At 63.0% G+C, this 13,295-nt stretch overlaps 2 protein-coding genes across 2 annotated transcripts in view; both read left to right on the top strand.

Annotated features, from left to right (window-relative positions):
- The window catches only part of UBAC1 (UBA domain containing 1), a 287,889-nt gene that overhangs the window by 152,453 nt on the left and 122,141 nt on the right, over nt 1-13,295 (top strand). The window lies entirely within an intron of this gene.
- NACC2 (NACC family member 2) overlaps nt 10,904-13,295 on the top strand; it is a 52,317-nt gene continuing 49,925 nt past the window's right edge. Inside the window, exon 1 of the mRNA XM_050760052.1 lies at nt 10,904-11,997. Within this exon, the coding sequence (XP_050616009.1) occupies nt 11,115-11,997 (883 nt within the window). The 5' untranslated portion in view covers nt 10,904-11,114. The remainder of the gene's footprint in view (nt 11,998-13,295) is intronic.

The raw sequence follows: 13,295 nt of genomic DNA, 5'->3' as shown, positions 1-13,295 counted from the left end.
CAGGCTCTTAGCTGCTCAGGTTCCGGAACGTGAACACACATCCTCTTGGGTGCGATCAGCATGGCCCATCCATCTACCCTCCCCGACCCTGGCTGCCTTCTCTCTGCTTCCAGCCGCTTCCTGTGGCCAAATGCCATGGACCCCTCAATGGTCAGGGTTCCTGGATGAGGGGGCGGCCCGGGAGTTGGGCCTGGTGACCTCTAGCATCTGGGCCTGGAGGGAGGGGACCCCTCCATCTGAGGGCTGTGCCTCTGTGTGGTGAGTGCCCGGGAAATGGAGCTGCCACCATGGGCAGTGTCTGCTGTGGGTCCCAGTGGCTGGAGGCCGGGGCAGCCTGTGTTTGGTAACCACTCCAGCTGGGGCATCAGGAGTCCTGGCCTGTCCCTCCCAGCCAGGCAGTGGGAGACACCCGTAGGCAGCAGAATCTGAGCCCACAGTGGGGGAGTTGCAGACCCTGATGGGGTTTAGGGGCATTCAAGGGGTGGAGGCAGAAGAGGAGCCGCTTACCGGGCATTATTCCTCCTCCCCCAGCCGCCAAGGGAGCGTCTGTCCATTCTAGTATGTAACAGAGCCAGTGGGCCCTTGTCCCCACCCTATGATGGTGCAGAACAAACTGTGGCCTCAGGCCAGGGCATCCTGGGGTGACATCCTCCCCTTTCACCTTCCCCCGGGCCAACCCCTGACCTCTGCACCCACAGTCTCTCAGGGAATGACTGTGTTGGGGGGCTTCCCGGATGCAGAGAAGGCTCTGGTCAGCTGGCAGATCCCTAGACAGCCATGTCTGGCGGGAGGGATGAGCAGGGGAGGGCTGAAGCCTGGAGACCAGCGGGCTGGTGGGGACGTGCCCAGGGCTCTGAGGGTCCCCTCACGGCTCTGTGATCACTGGCTGTGTTTCCCACGCCCTTCACCCGGGAGTGTCCTGCCGCCCCAGCTGGCACCTTTGAGACCCGATGGGGCTAAGCGTGTGGTGCTGGAGTCCAGCCTTGCCAGGGAGGATCAAGCAGGGCTTGGCCTTCTCGGGACTGGACCAGATGAGTCAAGGTAGGGTGGCATCCCCCACCCGGCCCCAGTGTGGAGCTGACCCTCAGGGAGGGAAGAGGGATGGGGCCTGGGTCTGGCCCTGCCTTCTGGAAAGAAGCGCCTGCTGCCAGTTTTGCAATTGCCATTCCCGAGCCAAGCCGTAGAAGTTGGGTGTTTGTATTTATGGTCTTTATTTTTCATGTCGGTAATTACCTTTTATGGCCCCGGCTTAAAGGCAGCCCAGCCGGCTCCAGGGCCTCCCCGTGATCCCAGAGCCGAGTGCAGGCCTCCCCGCCTCCCGCCTTTTTTCCCTCTTTTACACAAGATTCTTCAGTGTTTCAAAAGAGCTTTGGGGAGATTTGGGTTTTGTGGTTAAGATTCTCACACTGGAGCACGAGGACAATTATGTGCAGCTTTTATTTGGCCCCCAGGATTCTTACTACATTATCCGTATTTCCTTTAATTTGTGGGATTTCTAGTAAATGGGCTTAAAAATAGGTCTGGGCATGCCGCCAGGGCAGATGCGGGCAGCCAGCATCTCTGCATCCCTGTCTCATGGCAGAGTGGGGTCACCCTGCATCCTTTGGCCCTGTGCCTCCTGCAGGTCCCCCAAGTTGGCTCCCCGTGCACCCTGAGGAGGGGACAGGGTGCAGCTCCTCTCTTCTGGTCAGGACATCGGGGTGGGTCTTGGCTGCAGTTGGGTTAGGGTTGAGGAGTTGGGGTCCTTTTGACAGGGGGAGGTGGGGACTCTTCAGGGGACTCTGATGGAGGCCAGGCTGAGCGGAAAGCTGGGGACTCTGGGTGACATGATTGTGGGCCACACGGACACACACAGAGGCCCAACAGTCCCCATGTAGCCAGCAGCCCTGCCCAAGGCAGACTGTCCTGTCCTTGTCATGGTAGAGAGGACCCAGGCCAGCCCTATGGAGGGTGTCCCTGCAACCGGCTGGGAAGTCCCAGCCTGCAGCCTGCTCAGGTCCCCTGCTGGACCTGCCAACCTGGACGCATTGCTGGAGAAGGGACTTGCCTTTTGTTTAATGTCTAGCCGACTTTGACAATCCCCCTCCCCGCCCGGGGCTCCCTGAGTGGACCACACACCCAAGGAGGCGGCCCCAGGTGGAATTTCGCAACCAGAGTGCAGGTCACTCCCCTTGGGCTGCTGCTGTCCACTGTCTCAGGAGCACCAGATCTGGGCTCTGAGGCTTCTCGCGCAGCCCCCGTGCCAGCTTCTCTCTGGAGGTGCTGACCTGGCACGTCCTGGGGCCCCGCTCCGGGAGGACTGGTGCTCGCATCTGGACACCAAGCGTGGCTGTGCCCCTTGCTTAGCTCTGCGGGCCCCTGTGCAGCTCTAGCCTGGGCACCTTTGGCCTTAGCCTTGAGGGTGTCCCAGTCCCGGGGAATGGCCCTGCTCCTGGGCGTGCTGGATGGCAGTTTTGCCCTCGGACGTCCCAGCTGAATCTTCTCCAGGGACCCTGTGATTGTTTCTGTGCTGCCCACAGGGATTGGGGCCGTCTTAGGCTCTGATGTGGGTTCCAGATCACGCTTCTCCCCTGCCCCTGACCCAGCAACTTCCCTCTACAGCCCCCGCGCTGCCTCTCCCTGCAGACAGGAGGGCCAGGCCCAGGGGCCAGAGTCATGCCTCCCACACCCGGGCCTCTGCTGCCCATCCGGGGGCCGTGCTATCCACTGGGCTGGGGTGGTGGTCAGGAGACCATCCTGCCCTGGGCCCTGCGTCCCCTTCATGGCTTGGGCTCTGCCCAGGACTTTCGTCCAATTCCACGCCTCAGCGTGAGGCATTGCCTGAAGCGTGCGGGTGGGGGCTTTTCCGAACCGCCAGTGCTGCGTGAGTTGAATCTTGTCCTTTTTTCAACTTTGATTTTAGATTCAGAGATATGTGTACAGGTTTGTCACCTGGGTGCATGGTGCGATGCTGAGGTGGGTTGCGATTGAGCTTGTCACTCAGGTGGTAAGCATGGTACCCGGTGGGTCGGTTTTCAGCCTCTGCCCTCCTCCCTCCCTCATCCTGTTGTCCCTAGAGTCTGTCATTCCCATGTTTATGTCCGTGTGTATCCAACGTCCCATCTTTCTGAAGAGCTGAGAAAGCCCAGGTCCCAGACGGGAATGTCCAAGGGGTAAAACATGGATGGCCAGGGCCCTGGGGAGCCTCCGGAGCCCCCTCCTAAGCAGGTGCCTGCAGCTTCCGCCGGAGACCCCTGAAGATGTGATCCCAGGTCCCTGGCTGGAAAGGGCCTGGGCCAGGCACTGGGAGCCCGTGGGGACCGGGCAGGGCGGGGTGGAGCAGGGATGGAGGCGACCGTGAGGTGCTGCCAGTGTCTGCCCTGCAGTTTGCCCTCTGGGGCAAAGGCGAGGCGAGGTTGGTAACCCCAATGACATAGCCTGGGTTCCCTGCTGCCCAACTCCAGGCAGAGGTGGCACCGGCAGCACCCTTGCCAGGGCCCAGAGGCGTGTGGCTCCAGGCATTGATGGGCGCCCCCCCCCCCCCCCCAGCGGCTGATGTAGTGTTTCTGTGTCGCTCTGATTTACATGAGAGTTTTAAGCATAATTAGAAATGCAGGGGAGCTTTGTGTCTTACCTCGCCTCGACTATTTATGGCATGATATGCAGATGAGGAGAGCTATGAATATTAACCATGAGAGTGTGCCGCGAAGTCGCCGTCTCTAATGGGCTGGGTGACCAGCGGTGGGGCCCAGCACACTCCAGACCGCCTCCCAGTGCCCACCTCTGACCGCCGGTGCCTGGGATCCGACAGCTTCCACAACCCCCGGCCCCAGTAGTGATGATCAGGTCACAGCTGCCCCAGGCCATCAAGAGAGGGGGTGAGCAAGCAAGGAGGGTCCTTCCCCTCCCGGCCGCTCCGCCTGGGCAGCCTCAATCTCAGCTTCCACCCGGCCACCCGGTGCCGGGGAGACCCTGCCGCGGCCCTGGGGGAGGAGGGGGCCCTGCGCTGGAGCTGGCGCTGGCGCTGGCTTTTTAAGTTATTAAACTGTGCCCGAGGGAGACGCTCTTCAAGCTTACGTTATTTAAATTACAAATACGGGTGAGGGAGATTGTTGGCTCTTTCAAAACACAGCTTAATTCTCTGGAAACCTTCTAGAATGTTTTGTGGTGTGAGGGAGCATCGCACGGTGTGTGAACCCAGTGGGTCTGTTGGCTAGGGCGGGTCCACGGGGTGGGTCTGGAGGCTCAACAGGAGCTGTGCCAGCCCCACCTATCCCTCCCCACCCTGCGACTCACTCTCTTCCTCTGAGCCATCCCTGTTGCCAGTCTGTGCCGTGTTTGTTCCCCAAGTCCTCACCCAGAAGAAAGTCAGAATATCCTGCAAGCGAAGGTTAGAGATGAGCGTGTCGCTGGCCAGGGGCCGTGCCTCAGGGGAGCCGTGGCTGCCTGGGTCATTCCCTGTAAGCGCAGGGCTCGGCTCAGTCACACAGGCCCCTGGACCAGACCCTCGGGCCAACACCATGGGCACCCCACAAGGCCCTATCGGACGCAGAGCCTGCTGCTGCTGTGCTGGGAGCGTCCTCCCAGCCCTCCCACGAAATACTGGCTGCTGGAGACCCACCCTGGGTGTGGGGGCTAGGGGCTGTGCTATCCAGAGGCCCCCTGCCGTGTCCCTGGCTTTGACCCCAGAGGAAGGGCTGATACACGGAGTTGTGGATTTGCAGGTCCTGGAGTACTGCTCTTCTCCATCTGGGAAGAAAGCTTCCCAGGCAGATGTTCATTAGTGCAGTTACTGCCGGCTCTCACGGCTGATGCTGGCCCCGGCTTGTGGTCTGGGGTAGAAGCCGCCTAGGGACCCTGCTGAATGGAGGGAGCCCGGCCTGGGCCCAGCCCTGCAAGGCTCTCCTCCGCCTCCCAGGCTGGGGCAACAGTGACAGTCCCAGGGGGCCCGTCAGCCCGGAGACTCCCCGCACCTCTGTGACCCTGAAGCTGGGAGCCTGTGTGCCCCTTTCCTGGTGCAACTCTCCTCTCTGCTGCAGAGTCCTTGGGGCCCCGGCAGGGTCGTCGCTACCTGGGGTCTGCTGGGCAGGGCCAGGCCTCCCCTCTGGCTCTTGTGACTTGATGACCAGAGACCACCCAGGAAGGATGACGGCTAGGGGCCTGGCCCAGCTGCCTCCCGACTGTGAGGTCTCAGTTTCCTCATCTGCGTGTCCAGTAGTGGGGAGGTGAGCACACGGCACACGCCATCCTGGCTTGTGTGGGGGCCTCGGGGTTGGGGGGAGTTCCTGGCCACCGAGGGCACTGGCCCGGAGCTCCTGCATCTCATCTGCGTGGAGCTGGTGGTTCCATTAGCGGCCAGGCCTCCAGGCGGCCCAGCTCTGCTTTCTGGTGTCTTAAAAGTTTAATGAAAACCTGAAGGCTAAGCTGGTGCCACGCCCAGCTCCCTGGGGCCCTGGCACATCCAGAGCTGGTTAGCCTCTACCCTCTGCCAGGGTTAACCTCCGGGGCCCCTGCCGCCCCCTTGTCCTCCCTAGGGCCCCTCTTCTGAAGGTATGGGGTCCAAGCAAGTCCTCCTGGAGCCTGCACTGTGTGGGACAGGGAAGGCGTTGCTCCCAGGCGGGCAGAGTCCACCGAGAAGCAGCCTCCAGGCGGTGTTCGTGTTTGTGACACCCCGTGTGCGCCTGCTGACTCCAGAGCAGCTGGTACAGCAGGCCCGCCCCATCCCCACACCATCTCACGCTCCAGGAGCACCTTCCATTGACCTTTTAGGAAATGTCCTCACTTACTGCCAGGCGGTCTCACCAGGGGCCGGGGCTGGGGGTAGAGGGGCTCTCCCCTCCGCAGAACATTTCCCGTGTCCCACCTCTCTCCTTCCTCTACCACGTGTTTAATGGCTGTGCATTTGCCGAGGTCCAGAACCTCTTATTAGATTGGTGAAATTAAATCCTGCAAGATAATTTAATTTAATTTAATTTCTCTCGCCTCCCTTCCCCTTGCTTGTAGTGATCCTGCAGAAATTCAGTGCTGCATTCCTCTAGTTTACTGTGCTGGGCTTAGGAAGTGCTTTACAATCTGGAGGTGGAGGGGGCAGGGTTTCTGGGGACTCTGGGCGAGGCCCTCAGACCATGGAGCTGCCTGGCTGGGCCCCGGGAAAGGGGCTCCTCCTGTTGGGCTGCCTGATTGGTCCCTGTCCCTGTCCTCTGGCCTGGGGGATGCTTTCAGGGGTCTTCTACCTGCCGGAGCCTCTGCTGCTGGACACTAGATGCCAGGACCCAGGTGCCCTGGCCTGGCACCAACCTGGTAACCTGTGTTCTTGTGTGAATCCTGCCAGGATGACACTCAGGCAGGGGGGTCATTCTGGAGACACTGCCCCAACCCCTGTGTGTGCATCAGGCTGCGGTTCCAGTGAGCCCCTGTCCTCCCCGTGGGCTCCTCTCACCCACCGGCAGGTTGCTGGGCATGAGGCTCATCACGGTCGGCAACCCCTAACCCCAGGGCAAGCCTGGCCTGAATCTCAGCCTTCCTCAAGTGAGGCTCTGCAGAGAGGAGACCTCCCGCCCTTCCCTGCCGCAGCTACCCGTATTTTCTTATTCCTCAGGGAGGCTTGTGGGCTCAGAGGAACCCAGCCTCCTCTGTGTGTGTCTGTATGGGGTGGGGCACCCAAGGCTGGCACAGCTGCAGGGACTGGACTCGGGCCTTGGGTCATCTACAGAGGTTTTCCAAAGTGGGTTCCGTTCTGATGAAGGGCATTTTGAGAGCAAGGGTCGTTGGTGCCACAATCCTGAGGATGGCCGGGGTAAACAAAGTTGGCGACCTCTGATTTTCTGCCTGGCTCTGCAGAACTCTCCATAAGTGAATGAGTGTGGTGAATCTCACCGAGGAGGGGAAACAATAGGAGGTTTGGGCTTGGGAAGCAAAGTGGTGGGGAAACTGAGTCAGAGAATCTGCAGGGGAGGGTGGAGAGGCCCTGGTGTCTGAGGAGGGCTTGGCCCTGCCCTCCTCAGCAGACAGCCCTGCTCATGTCCCTGGGCCCACCTGGGCCCTCGGCCCCCTCCTCTCTGGCAGTAGGAGGGTCAGTCCCCGCGTGTCCGCTTTCCTGGCCCTGGGGGCGTGAGCCAAGCCTTTATTTTATTCTTTTCTCCTAAAGTTCAGCTTTGTTCTTGAGCCTTCCAAGAAAGCAACCTAAAACCAGCTCCTGTCCGGCTCTCAGCAGGCTGGGCCGTGGGGCTGCAGCCTCACCGGGCAGGTGGCCTGAGGACAAGCCAGCAAGAGCTCCAGTTGTCCTCGATCCCCAGGGACCACACGGCCCCATCACCTTCAAAGGGAATAATGGTCCCTTCTCTGGGAGAGCTGGTCTGGCCCCCAGCCCTGGGGCTCCCGTTCCTGAGGTGTGGATGCAGGCCGAACTGGGCAGGGCGCTAAGACGGCCACCTGGATGCCCAGCTGAGAGCTGCTCTCCTGCCCAGGTCACAGCAGGTCGCAGGCATCACCGGCTTACTGTGTGCGAGGCTCCAGCCGCGGGCTTCACAAACATTGTTTCATTCACCCCCAGGAACCATCTGAGGGTAAATTATAACCCCAGTTCGCAGCTCAGCATCTGAGGCTGCGGCGTCCTTACAGGAAGTGGCTGGTGCCCACGGGACCTAGGATTTCAACCTGGCCAACAGGCCAGGACCCTCTTGCTGCTGGAAGGGCCAGGCTGAGAGCCTACACTTTCCCTTGTTCTCTCTGTCAGCCCTGGCTGCTGGCCTGCGCAGCCCAGGCTCTTGGGACCCCCAGGAGCCGGTGCACTGTGCTGGCCTCTGCCTGTCCCCTCTTTTGGTACAAGAGCCCCTGTATGATTCAGACATCCCTACTCCCGTCCTTGGGGTGAAGTTGCCCCAACAGAAGCCATGGGCTCTCTGGGAGGCTCCTGGTGGTGGGCGCAGTGGGTCTGTGAAGGGAGCTGTTTAGGGGCCTCTGCCCTCTGTGCTGTGTTGCTGTGTTGCACAGGCCCCTCTCTTGCACCTCCCTGCCCGGGCTGTGTCCAGCATTCAGCCCTTGCCGAGCTTCTGAGGGCACTTGGCAGACTTCCTGGAGGAGGCGGCAACTAAGTGGGGACCTGAGGGTGGAGGGTGTGGCGGGGAGGGTGACAGCTGGGCCCTGCATCTCCTGGCCCCGGGGAGCCCAGCTCTTCTGCGTGGCCAAGTGGGGATGTTTCTGTAAACGCCCCCATCCCAGTCTCCCGGAGTCGTCACCAGCCCCTCGTAGGAGGCAGAAAACACTAGGCACGAAGCCACCTCCACGGGCCTTTGCCGGCAGCTTCCCCGCACCTGGATCTCTTCCCGTCCCCATTCAGCGGCTTTTTGTCTGGTCTGGAGAAACTGAACCCACAGTGTGTGACTAGGGAGGAACCAGATGGCCCTCTCTCTGGTCTCCGGATGCCTCAGAGGGACGCCGGGAGTGAGGGGCAGGGCGCTGTCCCCTTGCCTCCCACCAGGCCTGTGTGGGCCGCCTCCGCATCCTGCTACCAGGGTTACAGTGGTGGAGGTAGCTGGCCAGGCAGGAGGGGGCTCACCTCAACGGCCTCGAGCCTGGACCCTTCTTTTGGGTGGAATGTTCTCTTCCTGGGGGTCACCGCCAGTGGCAGGGAAACTGAGGCTGCGCAATCCAGAGGTCGGCCTCAGGGCCTCACTTAGCCAGGGTGGTGTGAGCCCAGGAGGAAGTGCACATTCTCTGAGGCGCCCCGGGGCCACCACAAGTCCTGCACAGCAGCCCTTTCCCAGGAAAAGGCTCAATAACGGTCAGATGCTGTGGACCCCTTGGGCAGGAGGTGCAGCTGATGTCAGCTGAGAAGTGGGGCCGCCAGGAGCCTGTGTGGCCGCAGCCCGGAGTGTGCGGGAGGAGTGGGGCGGCTGCCTTGCCCTCTGCTGGGACCTCTCCGGCGGGGCTGCCCCTTCCGGCTCCTGGTTGCCCGGCCACAAAGTCGCTCTTTTCTTAAAGTGCCAGGAGGGCGCTGCGAGTGGGATGGGGAGGGGTGCTGGGGCTGGACTCCTGGGCCTGCCGCCTGGGCAGAGGACACAGCTCTGAGGCCGCCAGGACCTGGGGTGCTGCCTCGCCCACCCGCTGCCTGCCGTTTCTGTGCCTCTCTTCACCCTCTGCTGTACCTCCCCTCCCCTTCCCTGGCTCCCCTATCTGTCCTGACCCCTTGCCCCCCTCCCCCAGCGCCTCTGCCCATTCCCCGCCCGCGGTGGAGGAGTTCAGCTCTGCCAGCTCTGCAGACTGTTTGGAATAGTTTAAATGCTTTGACACTGGGGCTGTCCTGGAAGGCCGGGAGGCAGTTTACTGGGTAATTCATATGCAAAACTGCACCATAAATTTCCAGGCTGTCTCAGTTGCCGTGGCACCGGGAAGCATTTCTCCACTACTGTACAGTATTTCTGCCATCTTTGTTTGCATTGCAGTGAGTCATCAAAAGTCTGTCTCGTACCAGCACCCGGGGCCGCGCATTCCTCTGGCACCAACACTCCACTGTTTTTAAAGCCGGGGCTGGGAGCTGGCATTTACTTCGGCTCCCAAATCAAAGGCGGCTATTCATTCCCGAGCCGCCGGAACGTTCGTCTGCATCCGGCCCCTTCATTGAGATGCGGTGCGCTGCCCGGGAGGGCCGGCCTGGGTGCAGCTGAGCTGCGGCCGCGAGCCCAGCGCCCAGGCGCTCTGCCCTCCTCCTCCTTCTCCTCCTCCTCCTCCTCCACCATCTCCTCCTCCTCCTCCTCCTCCTCCTTGCCGGCTCCCTGCGCCCTCCCCGCCCCAGGGCTCCCGCTCCGTTTGCTGCATTCGCGGAGCAGCTGGGCAGGCGGGCTGCGTGCGGGAAGCCTGTCCTGCCAGGCGGAGCGGGCAGTGCCGGCCGGCGGCCGCAGCGGCGGAAGGTAGGTCTTCCCGACCGGCCGGCAACTTCTCCGCAGCGGGGGCACTGCGGGCCGCCCCCGGCGCGCGTCCACCTGCCCAGCTCCAGGCGCGGTGGCTCCGCCCTCCTCCCGCCGCCCGGCGCCTCTGCGGCCGCCCGCACTTTCCTCCCGCGGGACACAGCGGCCTTTGTGCGGCCCTGCGGAGTTGGGCCGGCGCCTTCTGGGCCGCCCCCGCCCCCCTCCGGAGTGCGCACCAGATAAACAGCGGCGCCCTCCCCAGCTCCCAGCCCCGGGGTCCGGGCAGCCCAGCGAGGGCTGGGACCCCTGTAGTCACCTGGGTTGGGGCCGGGCCGTCGGGATTGGCCCGCGAGGGGAGCGAGGCGAGCGGGGTGGGGGGCGTCCGCGAGTGGGGTTGCGACAGGCTTCCCAACTCCTGCTCTGGCGGCGGCTCGGGAACCTGGGTCTGGTCCGAGCCGGGAGAACACCGGAGAACGGAGCGGGCGCGCCCAGGGTGGTCTCTCTGCTCGGGGGAGGAGTGGACGCGGCTTCAGCGGACTTCCCGGCACCACCAGCCCCTCCCCACCTGCCCGGGAGGCTCGGGGGGACGAGGGGACACTGGCCCGCCTTCCCCCCAGGGGCCCTCTGTGAGGCTGCTCAGAGGGAAGAGAGAAAAAGCAAACCGCAAACTGCACAGCTCCAAAGACCCCCTCCCTCCTTCCTTCCCTCCTTCCCCACGGCTCCGGCGCGGCCCCTCCCGGGAGCTCCTGTGCGGGCTGGAACTTTTTTGAGGGAAGGATAGTGGCTGCAGACCTGCTCAGAGGCGCCCCCATCTTCCCCGACATCCCCCCCGCTCCTGTCCCGGGGCAGGTTCAGGCCTGCGCTCCTCCTGCCTGCTGAGCCCGAGTCGCTAACAGCAGCCCCCTGGGAGTGGTGGGGCCGCTCTTCTGCCGGGCAGCGCCCCGGGGGTCTGCAGCGGTGCTGGCCGGGCCCTCTTGCTCCTCTGCCAGGGCGTCTGGGAGACCCCGAGTCCCTTCTCTGGAGTGTCCCAGCCGGGAGGGGTGGGGAAGGGTGCGTGGGGAAGGCTCGCTCTTTGTAAGCCGGTGGCAGGAGGGGGCGGGTGTGGGAATGGCCCCTTGAGCGGGGAGCCTTGGACCTGGAGGAACTGACCACGTGCCTCCTGCCCCCACAGATGAGCCCCTTTAGGGCCGCCCCGCGCTGAGAGCCCAGCCCCGCCGCTGCCCGCCCGCCATGTCTCAGATGCTGCACATCGAGATCCCCAACTTCGGGAACACAGTGCTGGGCTGCCTGAACGAGCAGCGCCTGCTGGGCCTCTACTGCGATGTGTCCATCGTGGTCAAGGGCCAGGCCTTCAAGGCCCACCGGGCGGTGCTGGCCGCCAGCAGCCTCTACTTCCGCGACCTGTTCAGCGGCAACAGCAAGAACGCCTTCGAGCTGCCCGGCTCGGTGCCGCCCGCCTGCTTCCAGCAGATCCTGTCCTTCTGCTACACCGGCAGGCTCACCATGACGGCCAGCGAGCAGCTCGTGGTCATGTACACGGCCGGCTTCCTGCAGATCCAGCACATCGTGGAGCGCGGCACCGACCTCATGTTCAAGGTGAGCTCGCCCCACTGCGACTCGCAGACCGCTGTGATCGAGGACGCCGGCTCCGAGCCCCAGAGCCCCTGCAACCAGCTGCAGCCGGCCGCCGCCGCCGCCCCCTACGTCGTGTCCCCCTCGGTGCCCATCCCGCTGCTGACCCGCGTAAAGCATGAAGCCATGGAGCTGCCACCGGCCGGCCCAGGCCTGGCCCCCAAGCGTCCGCTGGAGACGGGGCCCCGGGACGGCGTGGCGGTGGCCGCAGGGGCTGCGGTGGCGGCGGGTGCAGCCCCTCTCAAACTGCCCCGAGTCTCCTACTACGGGGTGCCCAGCCTGGCCACCCTCATCCCCGGCATCCAGCAGATGCCCTACCCCCAGGGGGAGCGGACCAGTCCGGGCGCCAGCAGCCTGCCCACCACCGACAGCCCCACCTCGTACCACAATGAGGAGGACGAGGAGGACGACGAGGCCTACGACACCATGGTGGAGGAGCAGTACGGCCAGATGTACATCAAGGCCTCTGGCAGCTATGCAGGTAATGCGCGATGGGGTGGTGCCCCACACCACCTGGCTGGGAAGCAGGGCATGCCTGGGACCAGGGCGGCTTAGGAGGCCGCTGGACTGGAGGCTTGCGGGGCCACAGGGGAGCCCCCCACCAAGCCTGGAGGAGGTGGCAGAGCTCTGTTCACCAGGGAGTTCACACTTGGTCCTGGATGAGACAGGAACTCCTGGGAGACTGCCAGCCTGTAGGAAGGGTCTTGTCTCCACTGGATAGATGAGGAAACTCAGGCGTCTGTGGCCCAGGGACCTGCCCGAGAACTCATATTCCCCATCTGTGAAGGGCCTGGCGCCACAAGGTGTCCAGGAGGACCCGCCTACTTCCCCTTTAACCTCACCTGGCGAGGTCCAGAGGCTCCCCTGAACTCCGCCCCTTTGCCACCACCTCTCCAGGCCCCACAGCAGGGACGGGCCAGTAAGTGCCCGCTGCGCTGAGCCGAGTGAGTGGTCGTCCTCCCTCCTCCCCCTTCCTTTCTTTCAAGAAGGGCTGCTCTCCCTCCTGGGACCCGCAAACCCAGGTTGCCCTAATTTGAGATTCCTGGGTTACAGCCTTTGGAGACTGTTCAGGCTTTGCTGGGCAGAGTCCCACAGTTGGTGCCCAGAATCGGGTGTCCCCGCAACCTGACTGTGTGTCTGGGCTGGCCGCCTGGCTGGTCTGCATGCAGGGCCTGTGTGCAGTGGCCTGGGCCTGGGTGGGGGCGCATAGTGCCAGCAGCGGGCAGGTGGTGGGCCCTGAGGGGCAGCATGGGGACTCCACCCCACCACACATATCCTCATGCCCTGATGGGACTCCCCCCCACCCTTCCCCTCCTGCAGTGCTGGTTGGGGGCAGAGGGGGCCAGGACCACCCACCAGCTCGGACCCCTAGGTCAGCTGGGTCCCTGTGCAGCATGTGCCACCACAGCCAGAACAGCGAGGTAGCCTCTGCTTTGGCCAACCTGGCTCCCTCTCCGCCTGCAGGAGAAGCCACTGCTTTGGCAGCAGGTGCTCTGGGCTCCGTGGTATCTTCCTGAGAACTCCACACTTTATTTAAATGTATATTGCTGTGTTTGCATGAATCCTACAGAATACCAGCTCACAGGCCATCTAGATCTGGGCTTCACAGTTTTTGTTTTTGTTTAGTGGTAGCAGGTAGGGCTTGATTTTTCCTGAGACCAGGAATTGTGCTAGCTGCTGAATTGGCCCTTCCCAAGGGCAGAGCACACTGGGCTCCGGCTTACCACAGAGGCCGTACAGGATGTCAGCGCTTGTGGACCCGACTGGCTGAGGCCTCCG

The sequence above is a fragment of the Macaca thibetana genome, chromosome 15, assembly GCF_024542745.1.
Source record: "Macaca thibetana thibetana isolate TM-01 chromosome 15, ASM2454274v1, whole genome shotgun sequence".
NCBI lineage: Eukaryota > Metazoa > Chordata > Mammalia > Primates > Cercopithecidae > Macaca > Macaca thibetana.
This window is presented reverse-complemented; position numbering and strand designations above follow the sequence as displayed.